This window comes from Heterocephalus glaber, unplaced genomic scaffold (genome assembly GCF_053883595.1).
Source record: "Heterocephalus glaber isolate CG9 unplaced genomic scaffold, H.glaber_assembly_v1.0 deba00001497, whole genome shotgun sequence".
In the NCBI taxonomy this organism is placed as follows: domain Eukaryota; kingdom Metazoa; phylum Chordata; class Mammalia; order Rodentia; family Bathyergidae; genus Heterocephalus; species Heterocephalus glaber.
The window spans coordinates 47,595,688-47,613,233 of record NW_028258320.1 but is presented as its reverse complement, the minus strand read 5'-3'; the positions used below and the strand labels follow the sequence as shown (position 1 = coordinate 47,613,233).

The window sequence follows — 17,546 nt, the reverse complement described above, 5'->3', positions numbered from 1 at the left end:
AGGGTGCTGCTCCCTGCCCCACGCAGCCATGCCTTGCCCTCTGTCCCTGCCCATCTGGCCTCATGTCCACTCCCAGGCTCACCCAGCCCCTAGCAGAAGGTGGCTTCCTACAGTGCTGTTAGTGACCCAGGCCCCAGGGAAAGGCCCAGGGCTCAGGCCCTGTCCTTCATGACTGAGAGGTCCTTAAGCTCCTGGGGTCTTAGGCTTTCTCTCTTAGAAGAAGGATTTTCTCTTCCCAGGAAGAGGTCAAAGGGAGGAGAGAGCAACAGAAGGGAGGAGGGCAGCCTGAGGAGGGGGCTTCTCAAGTGGACAGTAGGATTGGCTCTGCTCTACTAGTGGGGGGTCCTTGCCTTGGAGAGGTGTCTCAGTGTTGAGCTGAACATGTATGTCCTCAGCACAGCCCTCCAAAGTGAAAGACTTAGGGTCTCCATGCCCTCCAGCCACACCTTCTGCATTCTAAAACCTCCCAGTCCTCTACCCCAGGCCTGGAGCCCAGCCTCTATACAGATCCACTCCCAAGGCCCTCTTCTTGGGGCTTCTTCCTGGGCCTCTGCATCTCCCTTTTCCCCTGATGATGCTAAGTTATTACTACTGCAGTGAGGCCATAGGTTCTAGATGACAGATACTAGCAGGGTTTGATTTTTTTTTAATTTTTTTTAAAGTTTTTAATTAAATTAAAGAAAACAACAGTTGGTTTGGACTGGTGATTTGTCAGCTGGTTCTGAAGAGCTGGGGGGTGAGAGAGGCTTATGATGGACTATTAGCAAGAGACCCTTAACCTAAGCCACCGCCTGGCTACACAGACGTCCCTGGGATACCTAAGAAAAGTAATGTCTTGTCTTTGTAGGCTTCCCAAGAGCATATGGCAAGGGTCACCCTCACACCCCAACCACTAAGTGAGGGGTGTCCCTAAGGAGGAACAGGAGTGCCAGACCCCCCAACCTACTGCCCCAGTCAGGAGACTCCCACAATGGGAAAGCATCCCTGCCTCAGCTGAGGAGGCTAAGGTGGCCTGGCTACAGGGAACTAAGCCTGAAGAGCCTGAGGCCTTGGGTGTGTCACTCCTCCCTTTGGGCTTTCAAACACTGCTGGCACAGGCCTGACCTAACAGATGCACTACTCTAAGCATTACTCTAAGTGTGGTCCCTGGGGTCAGCAGCAGCTGCAGTGGCAACATTGCCTGGGAGGTGGTTAGAAATGCAGATTCTCAAACCCCATTGCACTGAGCTACATCCCCAGTCCTTTTGTATTTTGATAAGGTCTCACTAAATTCCCCAAGCTGAGCTTGCAATCCTCCCGCCTCAGGCTCCAAAAGTGCTAGAATAATAGGCCTGTACCATCACACCCAGCTCATAATCTGCATTTTAAAACATGAACATTAGATCTAGGGAGCTTTTACAAAACACTAGGCCCCATCCTGACACAATTAGAATCCCAAGGAAGCTCCCAGTAATCAGTATTTTTAGATGCTGGGTGATGTGTAGCCACAGTTGAAAACCACTACCTAGGTAAAGTAACACTTGAGGCCGGAAAAGAAAGCGTAAGGGGTGGGGTCTTGGTGGGCTCAGAGCAGATGGAGGGAGGCTACTTTGCGGAGGAGGATGCAGAGACAGGCAAAGGCTTGAAAGAGAGGAAAAAGGCTCCTGCCACCCAGATGGCCAGCATTTGGAAAAGCTCCCTGCAGGGCCCCTCAGCAGATGCCAAGGGACAAGGATGGTGTGCCCAGAGCAGGAATCAGGAGCACTCTGAGGACCTTTTCTTGCCAGTGAGGGTGGAGCTGGGATGCAAAGTCCAGCAGAGATCTGCAGTTCCTCCAAGCCAAAGGAGCCACCCAGAGGAGGAAAACCCCAGCTTCCATAGCTCTCAGGGAGCACATCAGCTTGGAGGAATGGGGAGGAAGCATCTGCAGAAAGGTAAAAGCCAAGTTCCCCCACAACACACACTCAGGTCTAACAGGTGGTCTAACAACCTGCCCATAAATCACTCCCTTGCAGTCAGGTGGCCCCAGCAGGAGCAGGAGGAGCCTCCTGGTTTCTCTTACTCTGAGGAGGCCACTGCCACCCACTCTCCCGAAACCCTGCCCAGCCCACCTAGCTCCCTGAATCTGCCCCTTGTCTCCCAGCCTCCTATCCTGACCAAATATTTATGGACACTTCTATGGTCAACCTGGACCAGGGATTATTTTTCCCCTGAGCACACAGGACTCGGGCCCACCCCTGGCTGAAGCACAATGCTGACTTCTGTCAGGTGCTGGCAGCAATGAGCAGTGCAGTGGGTGGGGAGAGGGCTCCCTCATGCCCCACGAAGGCCAGTGAGGGACTCCCTACCACCTCCATATAGGGGCCCAGGCCTGTCTGTACAGCTACTCTACCGGGTCCCCCAGGAATCTTTTCTTGGACCAAGAACAATCCTCCTGAAGACCAGAGAGACCCTGCAAGGGCCCTGTTCCTCCAGTCCCTGCTTGCTCCACTGTTCTTTCTCCTGGCTGGTGGAGGACTGCAGCTGGGCCCAGTGTGTCAAAGGATTGCCTCTGACCACGAGAACACAGCAGAAAGACCAAGGAACAGTGGGGCTTCTGGAAGTGGACAGGTAGGAGGTCTGTGTCCCAGACTCCTCTGTCTTCCTGCCCTATAGGGGAAGAGGGGCTTTTGTTCTTGTGGTTCCAAAATGGTGCCTCTTCCTCCCAATATCCCAACCACATTCCAAGCAGCAAAGCGGGGAAGGGCTAAGAGCAAAAACCACATGTCAGCTCTCTCTAGTCCTTTTGATCAGGAAAAGTTATTTCCCAACTAGTCCTACCGGGTAGATTTCCACTGCTAGCTCACTGGCCAGAGCTAAGTCACATGGCCTCTCCCCATAGCAAGAGAGCAGAGGAAATCAAGCTTTTCATCTGGGTACAAAATCAGAGTTCTAGTATAAAACAGGAAGGATTTGGAAGTAGGTGACTGACCACACAGGGCTGGGGTGCGAAGGGGCAGTGTAGCTCAGTTCTGGCATCCTATCCTGCAACTTAGCGACTATGAGACTGAAAACACAGCCAGCTATAAAATGGAGTAAAATATCTACTTCCCAGCATTGCTGAGTGTTAAGTGTTAAATGCATGGAATGTACCTGGAAACAATGCACAGCACTGAGAATATGTTAAGTGGTTGCTTATATTTTTATTAACCAAAGCCATGACCTAGCATAATACATAATAGGTGCTCAGTAAAATCCCTGATTCCTTAACCAAGATACCCTAGTGGCAGAGAGGCAGGGAAAAGGCAAGAGCATTTGCTCTAAAAGCCAGAATTACAGAATCAGTATTTGGGGTTTTGTGTCAGAACTACACCTCCTAAGCCTGGCATGGTGGCACACACCTGTGATCCCAGCACTTGGGAACCTGAAGCAGGAGGATCACTATGAGTCTGAGGTCAGCCCAGGTTATATTGTGAGTCCAAGACCAGCCTGAACTACATAGAGAGATCCTGTCTCAAAAAAAAAAAAAAGAAAGAAAAGAAAAAAGAAAAACCTACAGTCCTATCTATCCTACTATTAGTAGATAAGCCAACTTTTTTTTTTTGGTACTGGAAACTGAACTCAGGACCTTGCACTTTCGAGGCAGGCAGCAGAACCAGAGCTAAATCCCTGGCCCCCAAGATAAATCAATATTAGGGAGATGTCTAATACTGGCAATCAATAATTATCAAGGCCATGATAGGTAGGTAGCAGCCCCTAGACACTTTTGTATTCTAATTCAAGCTTCCCAACAGCCCTTGGAGTTACTACATTTTAATGATAGTAGCTGTGGCTCAATGAGTTAAGGAGCATGGTGGTGTGGGGGTCTAACTTCCCACTCTTCACTATACTTCTATCTGCAAAGGCAAAGCTGAGCACAACCCAGGGGGAGCAGACAGCCATGCTTCCATCATTGAACTGCCTCCCCGGAAGGTTTCTGGGAGCCCTGCTCCAGTCCCACCGCCAGGGCCTGACAGAGGCAGAGGAGCCAGTGGCTTTTTTCCTGATTCCCAGACAGCCCACCCTACCCCCTCCTCTCCTCACCCCTGCCAGCACCAAGCCCAAGTCCCCACAAAGGAAGCTCACATCCCATCTTTAGTTCAGACGGCTGGAATCCTGACTAAAGTTCACAACTTGGGAAATCTAATGTCGGGGGCAGTTGTTGCTGGAATGTGTGTGGCTGGGACCCAGTATCCCAGCCCAGACAGTAGGCTCTGCTGAAGCCAGGAAGAAAGCTGGCAGCCAGGGGAACCCAGGATCCCCAGCCCCCAGCTGTTCAGAGAATGGAATGTGCTGGACTCTGGGTGTCAAGGCAGGAGGTGGGGTTCCTGGGAGCTGGGAGAGGCAGGGGCCTCCTGTCACAAGGCTGCCTCTGTTCTGCTGGAGGTTGAGCCTACTTGGCTGGGGCCGGGCTGGAGATAGAGGAGGAAGGCTAGGCTTGGGGTCAGGCCCTCCTATGAGCTCGGTCACTAGCTCCTGGGTTGATGGGGAGTAGGTATTCCTCCAGTTCCTCTTATGAGGCCTCTACCAGTACCTGCGACACAGTTCATATCCTTGTGGTGGCTTCCCAACTCTGTCATCTTGGGCAGGTTACTTAACCTGGCCATGCTATTTACTCACAGGTTAGGTGGAGTTAACCACTCAATACCCCTAGCCGCAGGAACTGTCATGAGGTTAAAGTGATGCCTGGCACAGCTCTCCATGAATGCAGGTGTTACTATTACCCTGAGGACCACCAGCTGTAGGACAGACGTGGGGCCAGGCTTCTCTCAGAGGATGCCTGGATGGTTCCACCGACACAACAGAGTGAAGATGGAGCTTCCTTTGGCTTTAGCCCCAAGAGCCACAGATCCTGAAAATCCCAGAAACTATGGCCAGCTCTAGGAACCCATTCCACCAAAGAAAACAGAAGCCAGAAGCCAAGCCAGGCTGTGGGCTAGGGTATCAGGACTGCCCCAATAGGTACCAGAGCCACAGCAGAACCTGGCTACCTGTTCCCTCCTCCTGGGTGCCTAAGAACAAAGTGGGAACTGTCTTTATTTAAATAAGGCATCCAATCCTGCATGGGAAAGTTTGTCTCCCGGGTCCTCCTCACACTGTTGACCCCAACCAGCTGTAAAATGCCATCCAATCCTGCCAAACCCTCTGTAGCTTCATTCTCTTCAAGTTTAAAGGACTTGAACTTTTTTTTTTTTCAGTACCGGGGATCAAACTCAGCTCTTTGCGCTTACATAGCAGGCAGCGAAACCACTGAGCTAAATCCCCGGCCCAAAAGGACTTGAACTTTAAAGATGATGTCCATTCACTCAGGAGACTGAGGCAAGATTCCAAGTTCAAGACCTGGACTACACAGACGACCCCATCTCAAAAAAACACAAAACCAAACAAAAAATATATATATGTGCTCTCACGTGCACCTCAAGGACACAAGGGGACCCTTAGTGTCTGTCTCTGAGGGCTGCTGACCACCCATGTTTCTCTCATCTCTGAAACCCACTGGCTGCAAGCACAGCCTTCCCCCAAGTTCCTCCTGTTACTGTGGGCACTTCATCAACATTAGGCAGTTTTCATTTTCCAAAAATAAAATGATATTGACGCTGCTTTGTCAAACTACACTCATGGCTCTCCCTAACCTTCTTTGCTGAAAGTTATCTAAAGTTATTCTCTGGCTTAAAAGGAAAACAAATTACAGGGCTGAGCGTCATGCCTCATGTGGACTCTGAACTTAAACAGCAACCCAACGGACCAAGCATCACTATCATGCCCACTTTACAGATGAGGGAAGCAGAACAGGAAGATAGGACAACTATCACCAGCACTGCTCCAGGCCAGGGCACAGTAGAGGTGAGTGTGGAGCTGGACCACAGCAGGCATCTTCCTCTGCTGCTGCTGCTGGGTGCTCTCAGTTTCCACTTTGGGGAGAACAGTACCTACCTCCTCACCTTGTTGCAGGCATTAAGATAATGTAAGGTGCTTGCCATAGCGCCTGACACCCAGAAAACACCCAACCAACCCAGCTCTCAAACCCTGCTGGTACCTCCCACCACACAGCCAATCCTACCTGCTGGCTCTCAGCCTCCAGGAGCACTGACCCTTTTTGGCTTTCTCAGGATTAACTAAAGTCATTTCATTCTAAAGCCCACATTGTTTAGCATTTACCAACTTCTGGTCCCAACTCCAATCCCAGGCCTTTTCAGAGTTAGGTCACAAGTCAGAGCCTCCAGTCAATCTGACCAGCATGTGTTGAACCCTGCATGCAAGGTACAGCTTTCCTCCTCTTGACCCGAGATCACAACCAGACCAGGCTGCTCCTACATCCCTGCCACCAAGGGTGCTCAAAGCCCCCCACCCCCAGCCAGTCTGCAGGTGAGGACAGGCCTGCAAACTTGGGCAGTGCCAGGGAGATCAGGTCCTCCAGCTCTAGGGAGTGTCAGTGCAACAAGACGGCAACATAAGAAGCTTGAAGCCTTTTATTGATAATTTTCCATACATAGAGATCCTTTCACTCCTCTCCAGTGTAAATAAGCATAGAAAAACTTAACCCTCATCTCTAACAAGGCAAACTGGGGACACCAAGGCCTGCCTTTTCTCCCAAGCCTGGTTCCTTGCCTGACCAGGACCAGACCCAGTTGCCAAACCCTCACCAAATAGCGTGGCCTGGCAAGAAAGCAGGCCTAGGGTGGGCTGCTTGTCCTCCCACCTGCCTCAAGTCCATGCTTAGGGAGTAGAAACACCTAGCCACTTATGCCTTGAGGTCCCAGGCAGGCTATGACTCCAGGGCAGAAGACCCTCACCCTCTTTATCCCATTCCCCTGTGCTGTATGTTTCCAGGAACCATGAAATAAATAAATAAATACTCTATAAAGGCAGGGCAGCTAGGGGGATGGGGGGCGCTCAACCAGGTCATGGCTTTAGGAAAGATGCTAGGCCCCTGAACATCCAGAAGGAAATATGAAATTGTTGGAAAGATGGGACCCTAAGTGGCCTTATCTTGTAATTGAGAATGTCCTCCAGGAAATGGCCCTGGAATCTAGGACCCAGACCAGCAAGATTCTACACTTCCCAGGACCCTCAAGGTCAAGGGCTTCTGGACCTCTGCTCTGCTCACCTGACTTCACATTCCATGGGACAAAGGATAGGGAAGGGAGAGGTGGCACAGGTCAGAGGAAGGTTTCCCTGCACTTGGGTGGGGGAGCAAGAGTGATCTGAGTGCCTGCCCTTCAGCCACCCAGGTGGAACTGAGGACTCCAGGGCATCATGCCAGTCCACTCCATAGTGGAGCTTCCCCATGCTGTGTTCCACAGATACTAGAGGACTGTATGAGTTCTCTGTACACTGCTCTCCTCTGGAGGAACCTGAGAACTCCAGCCTTGCTTTTAGAACAATCTGGTTATCCCTGGCCACACCCTCTGATAGGGAAATGATCGGATCCTGGTACCTGGAAGAGGGACATTCAAACAGCAGAGCTAGGTGTGGCATTCCCAAACTGTCTTGAAGGCTCTCAGGCTGAGGGACTGGCCCCATGTTCTGTAGGGAAGAACTTTTCCCAAGTGCTGGTCTGCCAGGATCTCCAGGCCCAGCCATATTGGTCCTAATCATTACAGCTCAGCTGAGCCAGGCCTAGCTCCCTGACCAGCCCTTAGTCCACTTAACTAACCTGGGCAGAGCAAAGCAAACAGACCGTCTAGGGGCACCTCTCCCTCGAGCTCTGAGCACAGCACTGCCAGCCTGGCTGAAAAAAGGGGAAGAAAGGGGAAGCCTACTGAGCAGTCAGGCCACGTTTGCCCAGCACAAGCCACAGGGGCCAGAGGTAGGGAGAGGAGGTCTATTGTTGGCCCCAGGACTGCTGGCAGTTGGAGCCTGGCCTCTCTTCTCACTTGCTCAAGGTCTGGTTACATGAGGCACACACAAACACAGTCTCTCTTTGGGCTTCAGGGGCTGAAAAGGAAGAACTTGGTGAGACATTTCTTTATGCCCTTTGGCTCATAGCCACAAGTACTAGAACTACCCTCCCCAAAGACCCAGAGAGACCACCCACCACCTAGGCCGCACCCTCCCTGAGCCAGCTTGCTAGCTTGCCCTGACACACCTTCCAGGGGAACTGAGGCCTCTGGGGTAGTGATACTAGGTCTTCCTGGGGGCTCTATGCATTAGACTTTCTCTTGGCACCATCAGAACATCTTTAAAAGTGTTTTTTAAATAAAATACCAGAGGAAATTTTCCCAAAAAACTTTTAACAGTGGTTATCTCTGGGTGGTAAGATTACAGGATTATTTTTGTCTTCCTTCTTCTGTATAGTAATTTCCAAATTTTCTAGTTAATAAGCACGTGTTACTTACAAGATCAGAAAAGAAAAAACTTGAGTTTACTGTTGTATCACAAAGTAGTAAGTGAACTGTGATCATGTTTTTCAGGAAGATGTGTGTGCAATTCATCCCACATGCATGCTGGAGGCAAGAAGGACCCACACCCAACTACTGTCTCTGAAACACATGAGGAATGTTTTCCTTCCTTTTGTTCATCAGTATGTTTTACCTACAATGAGTATATATATAGCCTTCATAAAGAAAAGAAATCATTTTAAAATTTTGTTTAAAATGTTATCAAACTAAGAACTGTGGTGTAGTCTGGGAAAGGCAGAGGGAAGCCTCCAGGCACTGCTAATGCACTGTTTGTTAACTTTCAGAAGCAGTCACAGGTACTCATTTTGCTATTATGTTTCCTAATTCCCATCTATTCTTTGCACTCATCAAATGCTTATGCTTTTCATTGTTAAACAGGATGGAGATGTTACTGTAGTCCTTGGTCTAGGACCCTCCCTCCTTTCCTACAATGTGGCCTTCCCTTGAGGGGCAGAAAGCAGCCAAGCCCCACCTTGACCCACTGCCAGCACCACTCACCTGTGGCCCCCATGGAGGACTTGGGTACCTTGAAGGAGCAGCACCGAGAGCAGAAGCTGTTCCCACAGTTACTGCAGCTCCGCTGCAGACAAGAGGCAAAGTTAATGTCAGATGAAGCCCCTACCCCAGGTACCTGGAGGCCCCAGCACCTCCCTCCTTTCCACTGGCCAATCCTACCCAGGGAAATGGGTCCTGGGGAGGTGCCCAGGTGGGACAGAATAGATGGAACACTAGACAGGAAGGCTGGTGAAGATGGACACATGGGTAAGGAAGAAGACATACTGTACTTGCTTTAGCAAACCACAGGTGCCAGGCCCCACATGACCTGAGGAGTTAAACTTCATCAATGACTCCCTTCAACTCTCCCACAACCCAAGTCACAAGCTCACTGTTCCCAGCAAATATACCCTCAAAGAGACTTACCCGCTTCTTCAGTACTGAGAAGGTAGCAGAGCAGCCTGTACAGTTCCCTGAGAAACAGAGGCAGCAGCTCAGTCTTGACCTTCACCTGCTTCTGGCTTTTCTAAATGGGGCACTAGGGTTATGGGCCCAGCCCAGATCCTCAGCTGGGTACAGTAAATAAGGAAGCAGAGCCCAGATTCAGAGCCAGAAGGAAAAACTGATAGATGGCCCCTGGGAACTACTGTCCCCAGGCCATGTGTGGTTCTAGTCCCTGCATGGCTCTAGTCCCTGCCTACTCCTATTGGCCCCACTCATAGATTCAGCAGAAATCCAAGAGCAGCCAGAGAACCTATTCCCTGGAATCCACCTAGGCTGACAAGGACCAGACACGGCATCCAGAAACGAAATCTGTCCAACTTGACTCCTTCTGAGCATTTCTTATAAATATTCTACCTATAGGGTAGACAGAAATGCCTCCTAGAAATGGAGACTCCTACTTTCTGTCAAAGAACTCTAAGACAGAAAGCTTAGAACCAGGCACCTTCCAAGAAGACACAAAGGTCAAAAGCTCAAGCACTGTGAGCAGCAGGCAAGATATGGAGGAAGACAGCCAGGAGAATGATCCTGCCTAAATAACCAGCAATGGCAAGATGACAAAGCTTCAGACAATGGCAGCTTAGAATATGGCTAGGAGAAGACAAGTCTAGTATAAGGAGGAATGAAGGATGAGGAAGGAGATTTCTGGACCTGGGGTCCAAGGCCTGCTATGATCTGGCCAGAGAAACTATCAGCTTCAGGGAGCACTACTGTGACCCCCCAGTCATATGTCTGGTCAGGTAAAAGAGCTGGCCTCACCTCTGCACAACAGCCCTGAAGCTATACCGACAGCTCTAAGTGGTTCCTTCCCACCAGAATCACCTTTAGTTCTTGCTAAAGAAGCTTCCTTGGGATTAAGGAAAGAAGCACAGCTAGAGTCAGGAGGACTGAGGCCAAGGTACTAGAGGTAAATGCTCATTACTGTTGGTCAGGTCATGGCTCGAGGCAGAAGGAGAGAAAAGCACAGGCCATCCCCACTGGTGGTACAGGAAACTGGCCACTCCAAGACTCTGGCCCCTACACTAAGAACAGAGGGAAGATAGCCTGCCCTTGCCTCCTCTTAGCAAGGGTGCAGAGCAATGGGGCAGGGCAAAGGAGCTACTCAAATATTGATACTCTGGCCCATGTCCAGGAATTGTTCTGAACTGCATGGAGAGCCAGGGCCAAACCCCCAGGAGACACAAGCCCACTGAAACAGCCAGGTACTCACACATAGGCCTAGGGCCAGGGAGGGTTATGGAATGGATATCAGCTCAGACATAAGACAGAGGAGGGAAGCAACCCTATTATTCCTTCCAATGTGTCCTCACTCTTTCTGTCCCCATTCTCAGCAGAGGCCAGGCCTCACCTATCCTGATTTACCATGTGATGAGGCCATGAGGACAATGAGTAGCAGGAGCTAAACACTCTATGGAGCCTACCAGGGTAATGGCCATGCAGCCTCCAGGACAGAGGGGCCCCTCATCAACAGGACTCACACACTTGGAGGCCACAGAGAAGCTCCTGAATAACTGGTCTTCATTCGTCCAATGTGCCCCTTCATCACTGACAAACAGAATGGAACAGCCGCTGCTAGAGTGCTCCCTAAAGTTCACACGTTGGCTCTTAATCCCCAAGCAATGGTATTACAAAGTGAGGCCTCTGGGAGGTGACTAGAAGGACCCTTACGGTAGGATTGGTCCCCTTAGAGATGCCAGGGACTGGCTTGCCCACCCTACCATCTGAAGAGGCAGCAAGAAGCAAGAAACATCTATGAACCAGGAAGAAGGCCCTTACCAGACCGTCATCATGCTGGTGAATTGATCTTGGACTTTCAGTCTTCAGAATAGTAGGACATAAATTTCTGGGGTTTTTTTTTTGTTTTTTGTTTTTTTTGATACCAGGGATCGAACTCGGGACTTTGTGCTTGCAGGGCAGGCAGCAGAACCACTGAGCTAAATTCCCAGTCCTAAATTTCTGGGTGTTTTTGTTTTGTTTTTTTTTGGTACCGGGGATTGAACTCGGGTCCTTGCGTTTGCACAGCAGGTGGTGAAACCACTGAGCTAAATCCCCGGCCCCTAAATTTCTGTTTTTTATAAGCCGCCCAGTGTAGTGAATTTTCTTATAGCAGCCCAAAGAGACTAAGACAGCCCCCAAAGCAACCCACCTATCCTGCCCTTGAAGTAAAGAATGCAAGAACATAGCAGGGGAGGAAAAGTTAAGAACCTGAAGGATGAGGACCAAAGAGGGCCTTAGGGAAAGAAGCAAATGCCCTTGCCATCCTTGAGGGAACTAGATAGGCCTTTGTGCATCCTGGCAGGGAATTTCCAAACTAAAAGCCAAATTCAAAAATGGGACAGACATAAAACAGGAACCTTCAGACACCAGGTGTCATGGTTTATATATAGATGTCCCCCAAGAACCTCAGGCGCTCATAGGCAGGGCTTTTGGAAGTGACTGGAATATGGAGCTTATGCTGACTTGTTAGAAGGTGGGCTCAGTCAGAAGAGGCAGGTTACTGTGGCCGTGGACTGGAAGGATTTATCTCCTGGCACAGCTCCTCTCTTAAGTCTCTCTCTCTGCTTCCTGTCTGCCATGCTATGAGTAGCTCTCCTTTTCCATGCCCCCGTGCCATGCCATCCTGCCTTGAAGCCAATCAACTATGGACTGAAATGTGAGCCTCTTTTAAGTTGAGGGTGTGGGTATTGTATCTCAGCAACTAGAAAGTAACTAAGACACCAAAGCAAAGAAAAATTGGAGTGACAAAGAACACAGGAGCCAAATCAGATGACCTGGATTTGAGGCCCAGCTCTATCATTTGCTGGCAAAGTCTTTGGGCAAATTACTCTTTTTTACCTCAGGTTACTCATCTGTAAAAAGGGAATATCTAAGTGCTTTTACTTGAAATGCATAAATATAAACAAATCATTCTTTTGTGGTGTCCTTCAGGACCTCTGGAACCTGGCTGTTTCTGAACCTATAAAACTGCCTCCTGTCACATCCACCATAAGGACCAAGCTCACGTATGTACAAGTACAATGAGCTCACAGATGCTCTACAGAAGTCGGTGGCAACATAAATGAAAAAGGGAACTAAAATGCTGAGGGCATTCACATGGCAAAAGGAAACAGCAGGTCTAGGATCTGTAATCCTGAGAAAACAATTGGCCGGCTTATTAGAGGTGCAAGAGGGCTGGCCCTGAGCCCTTAGGTCAAATCCTTTAACATAAACCCCAGACACACACCTAGAACTCAGTGCACACCAGAACACACAGTACAAGGACCACAGCAGCTCCCAGGTCACCAGCTGCTCTAGGCTTCCACCATGATTTTATCCGGCACTGCTCCAGAACTCTTGCTCTGAGCCAGGTCTCCAAACTGTGCTCACAGACAAATCCACAGGAAGATACTGTTTACTCTAACTTCTTTCTAGCTGGATCAGAAAAATCAAGACAGGCTCCCAGGAAATAGCTGGATGGGCCAGGGCCTCCTATATTAATGGTACCCATTTACTAAGCACTATCGACAAACTAGCTGGGTTCTGTGCTAGCCTGTAACAAGTACTGTGAGACCTAAAACAATCCTACAAGAACTATTAACCTCTTTTACAGAAGAGAAACTGAGACACAAGGAGAGGAAATAATTTGCTCAAGGACACTCAACGCCAGTAGAATTTCCACCAAGCAGTCAGGCTCCACTGCTCTTAGCCAGTCTGCTGCACCACCCTGCTGTCTGTAGTCCTAGGATGGCAGTTTGAAAATTGAGTTCTTGGGCTGGGGTTTAGCTCAGTGGTACCACACCTGCCTTGCAAGCTCAAGGTCCTGAGTTCGATCCCCAGTACCGCAAAGAACAGGACAGGACAGGACAGGAAAGAAAACTGAGCTCCTTGAATTCCCAAGAGCTAATGTTCAACAAGAAGACAGGGACAAGAAAAACCCACATTCATTCCTTCAACTCTCCCACTGGATATTTACTGGTTCCTCTTTACTCCGTGCTCTTATCACAAGTCTGTACCCACAGTTTCAAAACTCTACCCCTGTGGCCAATGTGCCTTCCACCCCAGCAACAGTCCCATCAAGTCCCTTCTGGCCACCCCAACCCAACCCCATACTTCCTTGGCCATACCAAAGTTGTTGGTAGGGTAACGCTTTCGAAGCCGCTCTGTGAGCCGTGACACCTTGATGCGCAACACCTCATTCTTGCTCAGGAACCCATTATCCTGTAGGGCCAGCTCATCCTCTGCTGGGCATGGGGTGCCCTCATCATCTTCCTGTGGGAACAGCTCGTTCCAGTCCTGCCCCCCTCTTGGAAGGCCTAGGACCTGCATGCAGAAGCACCTGGCCAGAGCAGACCCCATGAGGTGCGGCACGGCTGGCTTAGCCACTCTCCCCCCACGCCCAGTCCAGCCCTTGCCCACCTCACCAGCACTCCTACTTACCAGCACCACCAAGTGGGTCTCCTGCCTCCCAAGGTGCAGAGGAGAAAGGGGAAAAACACAGAACAAGAGATAGCAGGAGAAAGAAGGTGTGGCGAAGGGGAGGCCTCCAAGCAAAAGGAAACTCAGCACTCTGAGCACTGCCCAGAAGTGAGCTTAACAGATGCCCTCCCTGATAGGAGCCGTGGTGAAGTCTGGAGAAAACTATATGCTACTTTTTTTCACATGGGGTCATTATTCAAATAGAACAGAACATAAGGAAGGAAAATAACCCTTACAATGTCTTTCAGGAAACTGTTCCACTGAAGTTTTATGTATTTTACAGGGATACATAATTGTCAACTGCATCAAGACTAAAAATGTGCTCCTCGCTTAAAAGCCCCTGCTATACTTATCTCCACCTCCTCTAGATTCACAGCCTAGAATCATGTATCAGTCTTGGAGAAAGCTTGCAGCAGTCAAAAATTAAACACTCACAAGATGTAAGAGAAGAGCAAGCCAGGTGTAAATCATAGGCCTGGTAAAAAGTCACAAGAGCCTCACTGCTTACACCTCAATTTCCCACTTTACAGAGACATAAGGGAGAAAATTATTTCTACTCTAAGGAAAGAAATAGTGTAAATGTGATAATAAGTAGCAACTGTCAGTAGGCCTCAGAGACCACAGAAGACAGGGAGTGTTGGGGACTATGTATAACTGCAGCATGTGACTGGTCTAAAGAAGCTGGTGGGGTCTCAGTTACACTCACTGCTGCAGACCTGGAGACTAGAGAGCCCGAATATACAGAGTTCTCATTAAAATTTCTCCATTTGTGAGCACTGACTCAAAATAAATTTTGTTAACTTTGCAAGCCAAATCAAACACTTCTGAAAACTACCAGAATTGTGTTAAATCAAGAAGATTGTTGAACTTTTCCTGACCTAACACTTGGCCATACATTCACTTTCTCCAATCTCCCAAAGGGACATCTTACAGAACTCTGCAAAAAGAAATGCAGAGCAGCAGCCTCCTCCAAATCTGCCTTCCTATATCAAAGGCACTGAGTCCAATGTTTGCAACAAAGGTGAGAAGCCACATAACACCAGAGCAGGCCATTTCCCAGGGGCTTTCAGAGTCCTGCTTGCCCTGACCACCCAGCACATTTAACACATCCACAATGGGGCCATAATTTGTATGTCTCACTGTCTGGCAACTCTGATTTGAACATTCCTGCCAGCTTAAACCATTGGTGGTACAAGCTGCCCGATGGCTCAAGCCAGTGGGAATGTGTTAATTGGATGATCAACGGTACTCTTTCCACCAGTAAGTTCTATCCAGCTCAGGCCAAGTTTCAGCTTTCCATTTGGATGTAAGAGAATCAAGAAAAAGCAACAACAAAACCACAGCTTTAATACCACCCAACCTCTGCCCTGGCACTCAGTAGAGGGTGCGGGGGAAGGGCCACCCACCTCAATGGCATCTTTGAATTCTTCATCCGGCTCAGCCTCCTCAGCCTCCTCCACACTGCCCGGCGTGAGGTCCTGGGAGGAAAGATTCTATGACAAAAGGAGAGGAATGGCAGTCCTGCTTCCCACAATACAGGGCCACCTCCCCTGAGCCAGCACCCAGGCTCCCAAAATACCTGTTCCTGCCCCAGAGGAAATCGCACAACTGCAAGAAAAAAGGAAGTCACAGGAAAGAGAGCAATCTCTAACCCTGCAGGGCCAGAGTGATTGGTATACCACCAGAGCTAGACCTCTAGTGGCCAAGAGCAGGGCTCTGGAACCACAGGGCCTGGTCTGAGACCTAGGGCCTCCCTTACCAGCTTCGAGGCCTGAGAAGCCACTCTGTGTCTCACCCCTCTCTTCTGCCACTAGGAATCTCATTCTCAATACAACCACACTCAGTAAGGTTATCTCTAAGGTACTACAGGCATCCAACACAGAGTAAGCACTCAATAACACACAGGGCAACTGTTTTTATTAAATTTACTATTACTGGGCACTTCAGAAGAGATCAGGTTTGGGAAGAAGCAGGACAGAGGCCAATCTGGGGGCTATGCAATATGAACAAGCGGGTAAGAGGAAGACCCCCACCTGCCCATAGCCAGCTCTTCCTGATGGTCTGGGTACTCACCTCAGTGGGTGTGGGGGCAGGAGTGCTGTCCAGCAGAGCACCCTTCCCCTCAGCATCCAATAGCAGTGGGCTTTCAAAGGTACACTCTTCCTGCTTAGTGTTCATCCGCCGCTGCAGAGATGCCCTGTACTCAGATACCACTACCCAGGGCAAGGAAAAGAGGGTGGGGCAGACACAAAGCAGAATGAGTGGCACTCTGGGGATGTCCACTTCTATAACTGACTGGCTGCTTCCTCCAGCACCTCACCCTCTGCTACAGGAAAGAGCTGGCTTCCTAACTCTGAGCAAGTTACCTAACCTAAACCTCATGAACAAAACAGAGATACCACCTTCTACCCCAGATTGCTAGAGATTCCATTATGACTTCTATCTGTCATTACCATACAAACAAATATAGCACCACCCAAGCACATGTATAGGCCCAAGCCTCTGCCATGTCACTCAGGGCCACTCCAGACTGCCTCAGCACTTCAGAAGCCAGATGGCAGGCAGGTACTGGGGAATCACAAAGAGATGAGATCAGGCAGGAACTAAGAGATCACAAAACTCCAGGTGACTGCAGCGTGGGGGATGGGTGACAGCTTTAAGCACCTTTTCCTCATCCCCCAAAAACCAGTGTATCTGTAAGCAATGACTCCCCTCCCTTCAGAACAGAGGGGACCTCCCTGTGGGACCCTTCCCTGTGAGATGTCAGCCTCACCTAACATCTCAGAGACAGGAGACAGCCTTCCCCGGGAGAACCCAGTGTAGTGCTGCCCCCTCATGGAAGGCACAACAGAAGATTAGATGGACAGAGAGAACCAGGGAGCCCAAACTGGCCTTCATAGCCAGCCTGGGCCCCAGCTGTCAGGGTCCTCGGGGCTTACCTCGGAAAAACTCCACATTCCCCAAAAAGAGTGTGCTATTTAAAAGGATGAGTACCCAGCAGAGCGGCAGCAGATACAGCATGCAAACTGTGCCCAGAAGGGCTCCATAGAACCTGAATGACAAAGGAAAACAAAAACAGAAATTTACAAGATCAGAAGGAAACAGGTTTGAGCACACTTATACAGATGTCCAGGTGAAAATGAGCTCTGACCTCAGTTAATAAACTAGATAATTAAACAAATGGAAAACAGTGATGAGAAAAAGTTCAGAGGTACCTACAAGTCATTATTTGCTAACAACTGATGCTGGTGAGGCTGTGGCAGCGTCTGAGGCTGCCACATGAACACATGAACTTGTTCAATTGTCATCGCTCTCAGGGTCTAGACTCTGAAGTCTAGAGCCAGACCGGATCTGAATTTTTTATATTTATTTATTTATTTTTGTGACAGGGTCTCGCTTTGTAGTTCAGGCTGGCCTTGAACTCACTATGTAACCCAGGCTGCCCTCAAACTTGTGACAATCCTCCTGCCTCAGCCTCCTAAGTGCTAGAATTACAGGTTTGTGCAACCACACCCAGCCAGACTGGATCTGAATGTAACTCTGCCACATCTCTTTGTAGCAAGTTCCTTGGTTCTCTGAGTATTATTTCTTCATGTGTAAAATGGAAATTAAAATAGTGCCTACCTCAATTAGATTACTATAAAGAGTAAGATAATACACAGTGTTGTCTAAGCACAGTGCCTGGCACTAAGTAAA

The 17,546-nt window shown here is 49.4% G+C and overlaps 1 protein-coding gene across 25 annotated transcripts in view; it reads right to left on the bottom strand.

Annotated features, from left to right (window-relative positions):
- The window catches only part of Zfyve27 (zinc finger FYVE-type containing 27), a 49,016-nt gene that overhangs the window by 20,549 nt on the left and 10,921 nt on the right, over positions 1 to 17,546 (bottom strand). For 3 of the 25 annotated variants that reach the window (XM_087185083.1, XM_087185094.1, XM_087185093.1), the window contains 8 exons: positions 16,790 to 16,902; positions 15,924 to 16,063; positions 15,430 to 15,458; positions 15,257 to 15,343; positions 13,812 to 13,836; positions 13,499 to 13,643; positions 10,874 to 10,940; positions 8,898 to 8,979 (listed from right to left, as the gene is read on the bottom strand). In XM_087185083.1, coding sequence (XP_087041209.1) covers positions 8,898 to 8,979; positions 10,874 to 10,940; positions 13,499 to 13,643; positions 13,812 to 13,836; positions 15,257 to 15,343; positions 15,430 to 15,458; positions 15,924 to 16,063; positions 16,790 to 16,902 — 688 coding nt within the window. Of the gene's footprint in view, positions 1 to 6,449; positions 7,936 to 8,897; positions 8,980 to 9,320; positions 9,368 to 10,873; positions 10,941 to 13,498; positions 13,644 to 13,811; positions 15,344 to 15,429; positions 15,459 to 15,923; positions 16,064 to 16,789; positions 16,903 to 17,546 lie in introns of those variants that run through there. The other 22 variants (XM_087185088.1, XM_004838615.3, XR_015440387.1 and 19 more) reach the window with 21 other exon arrangements.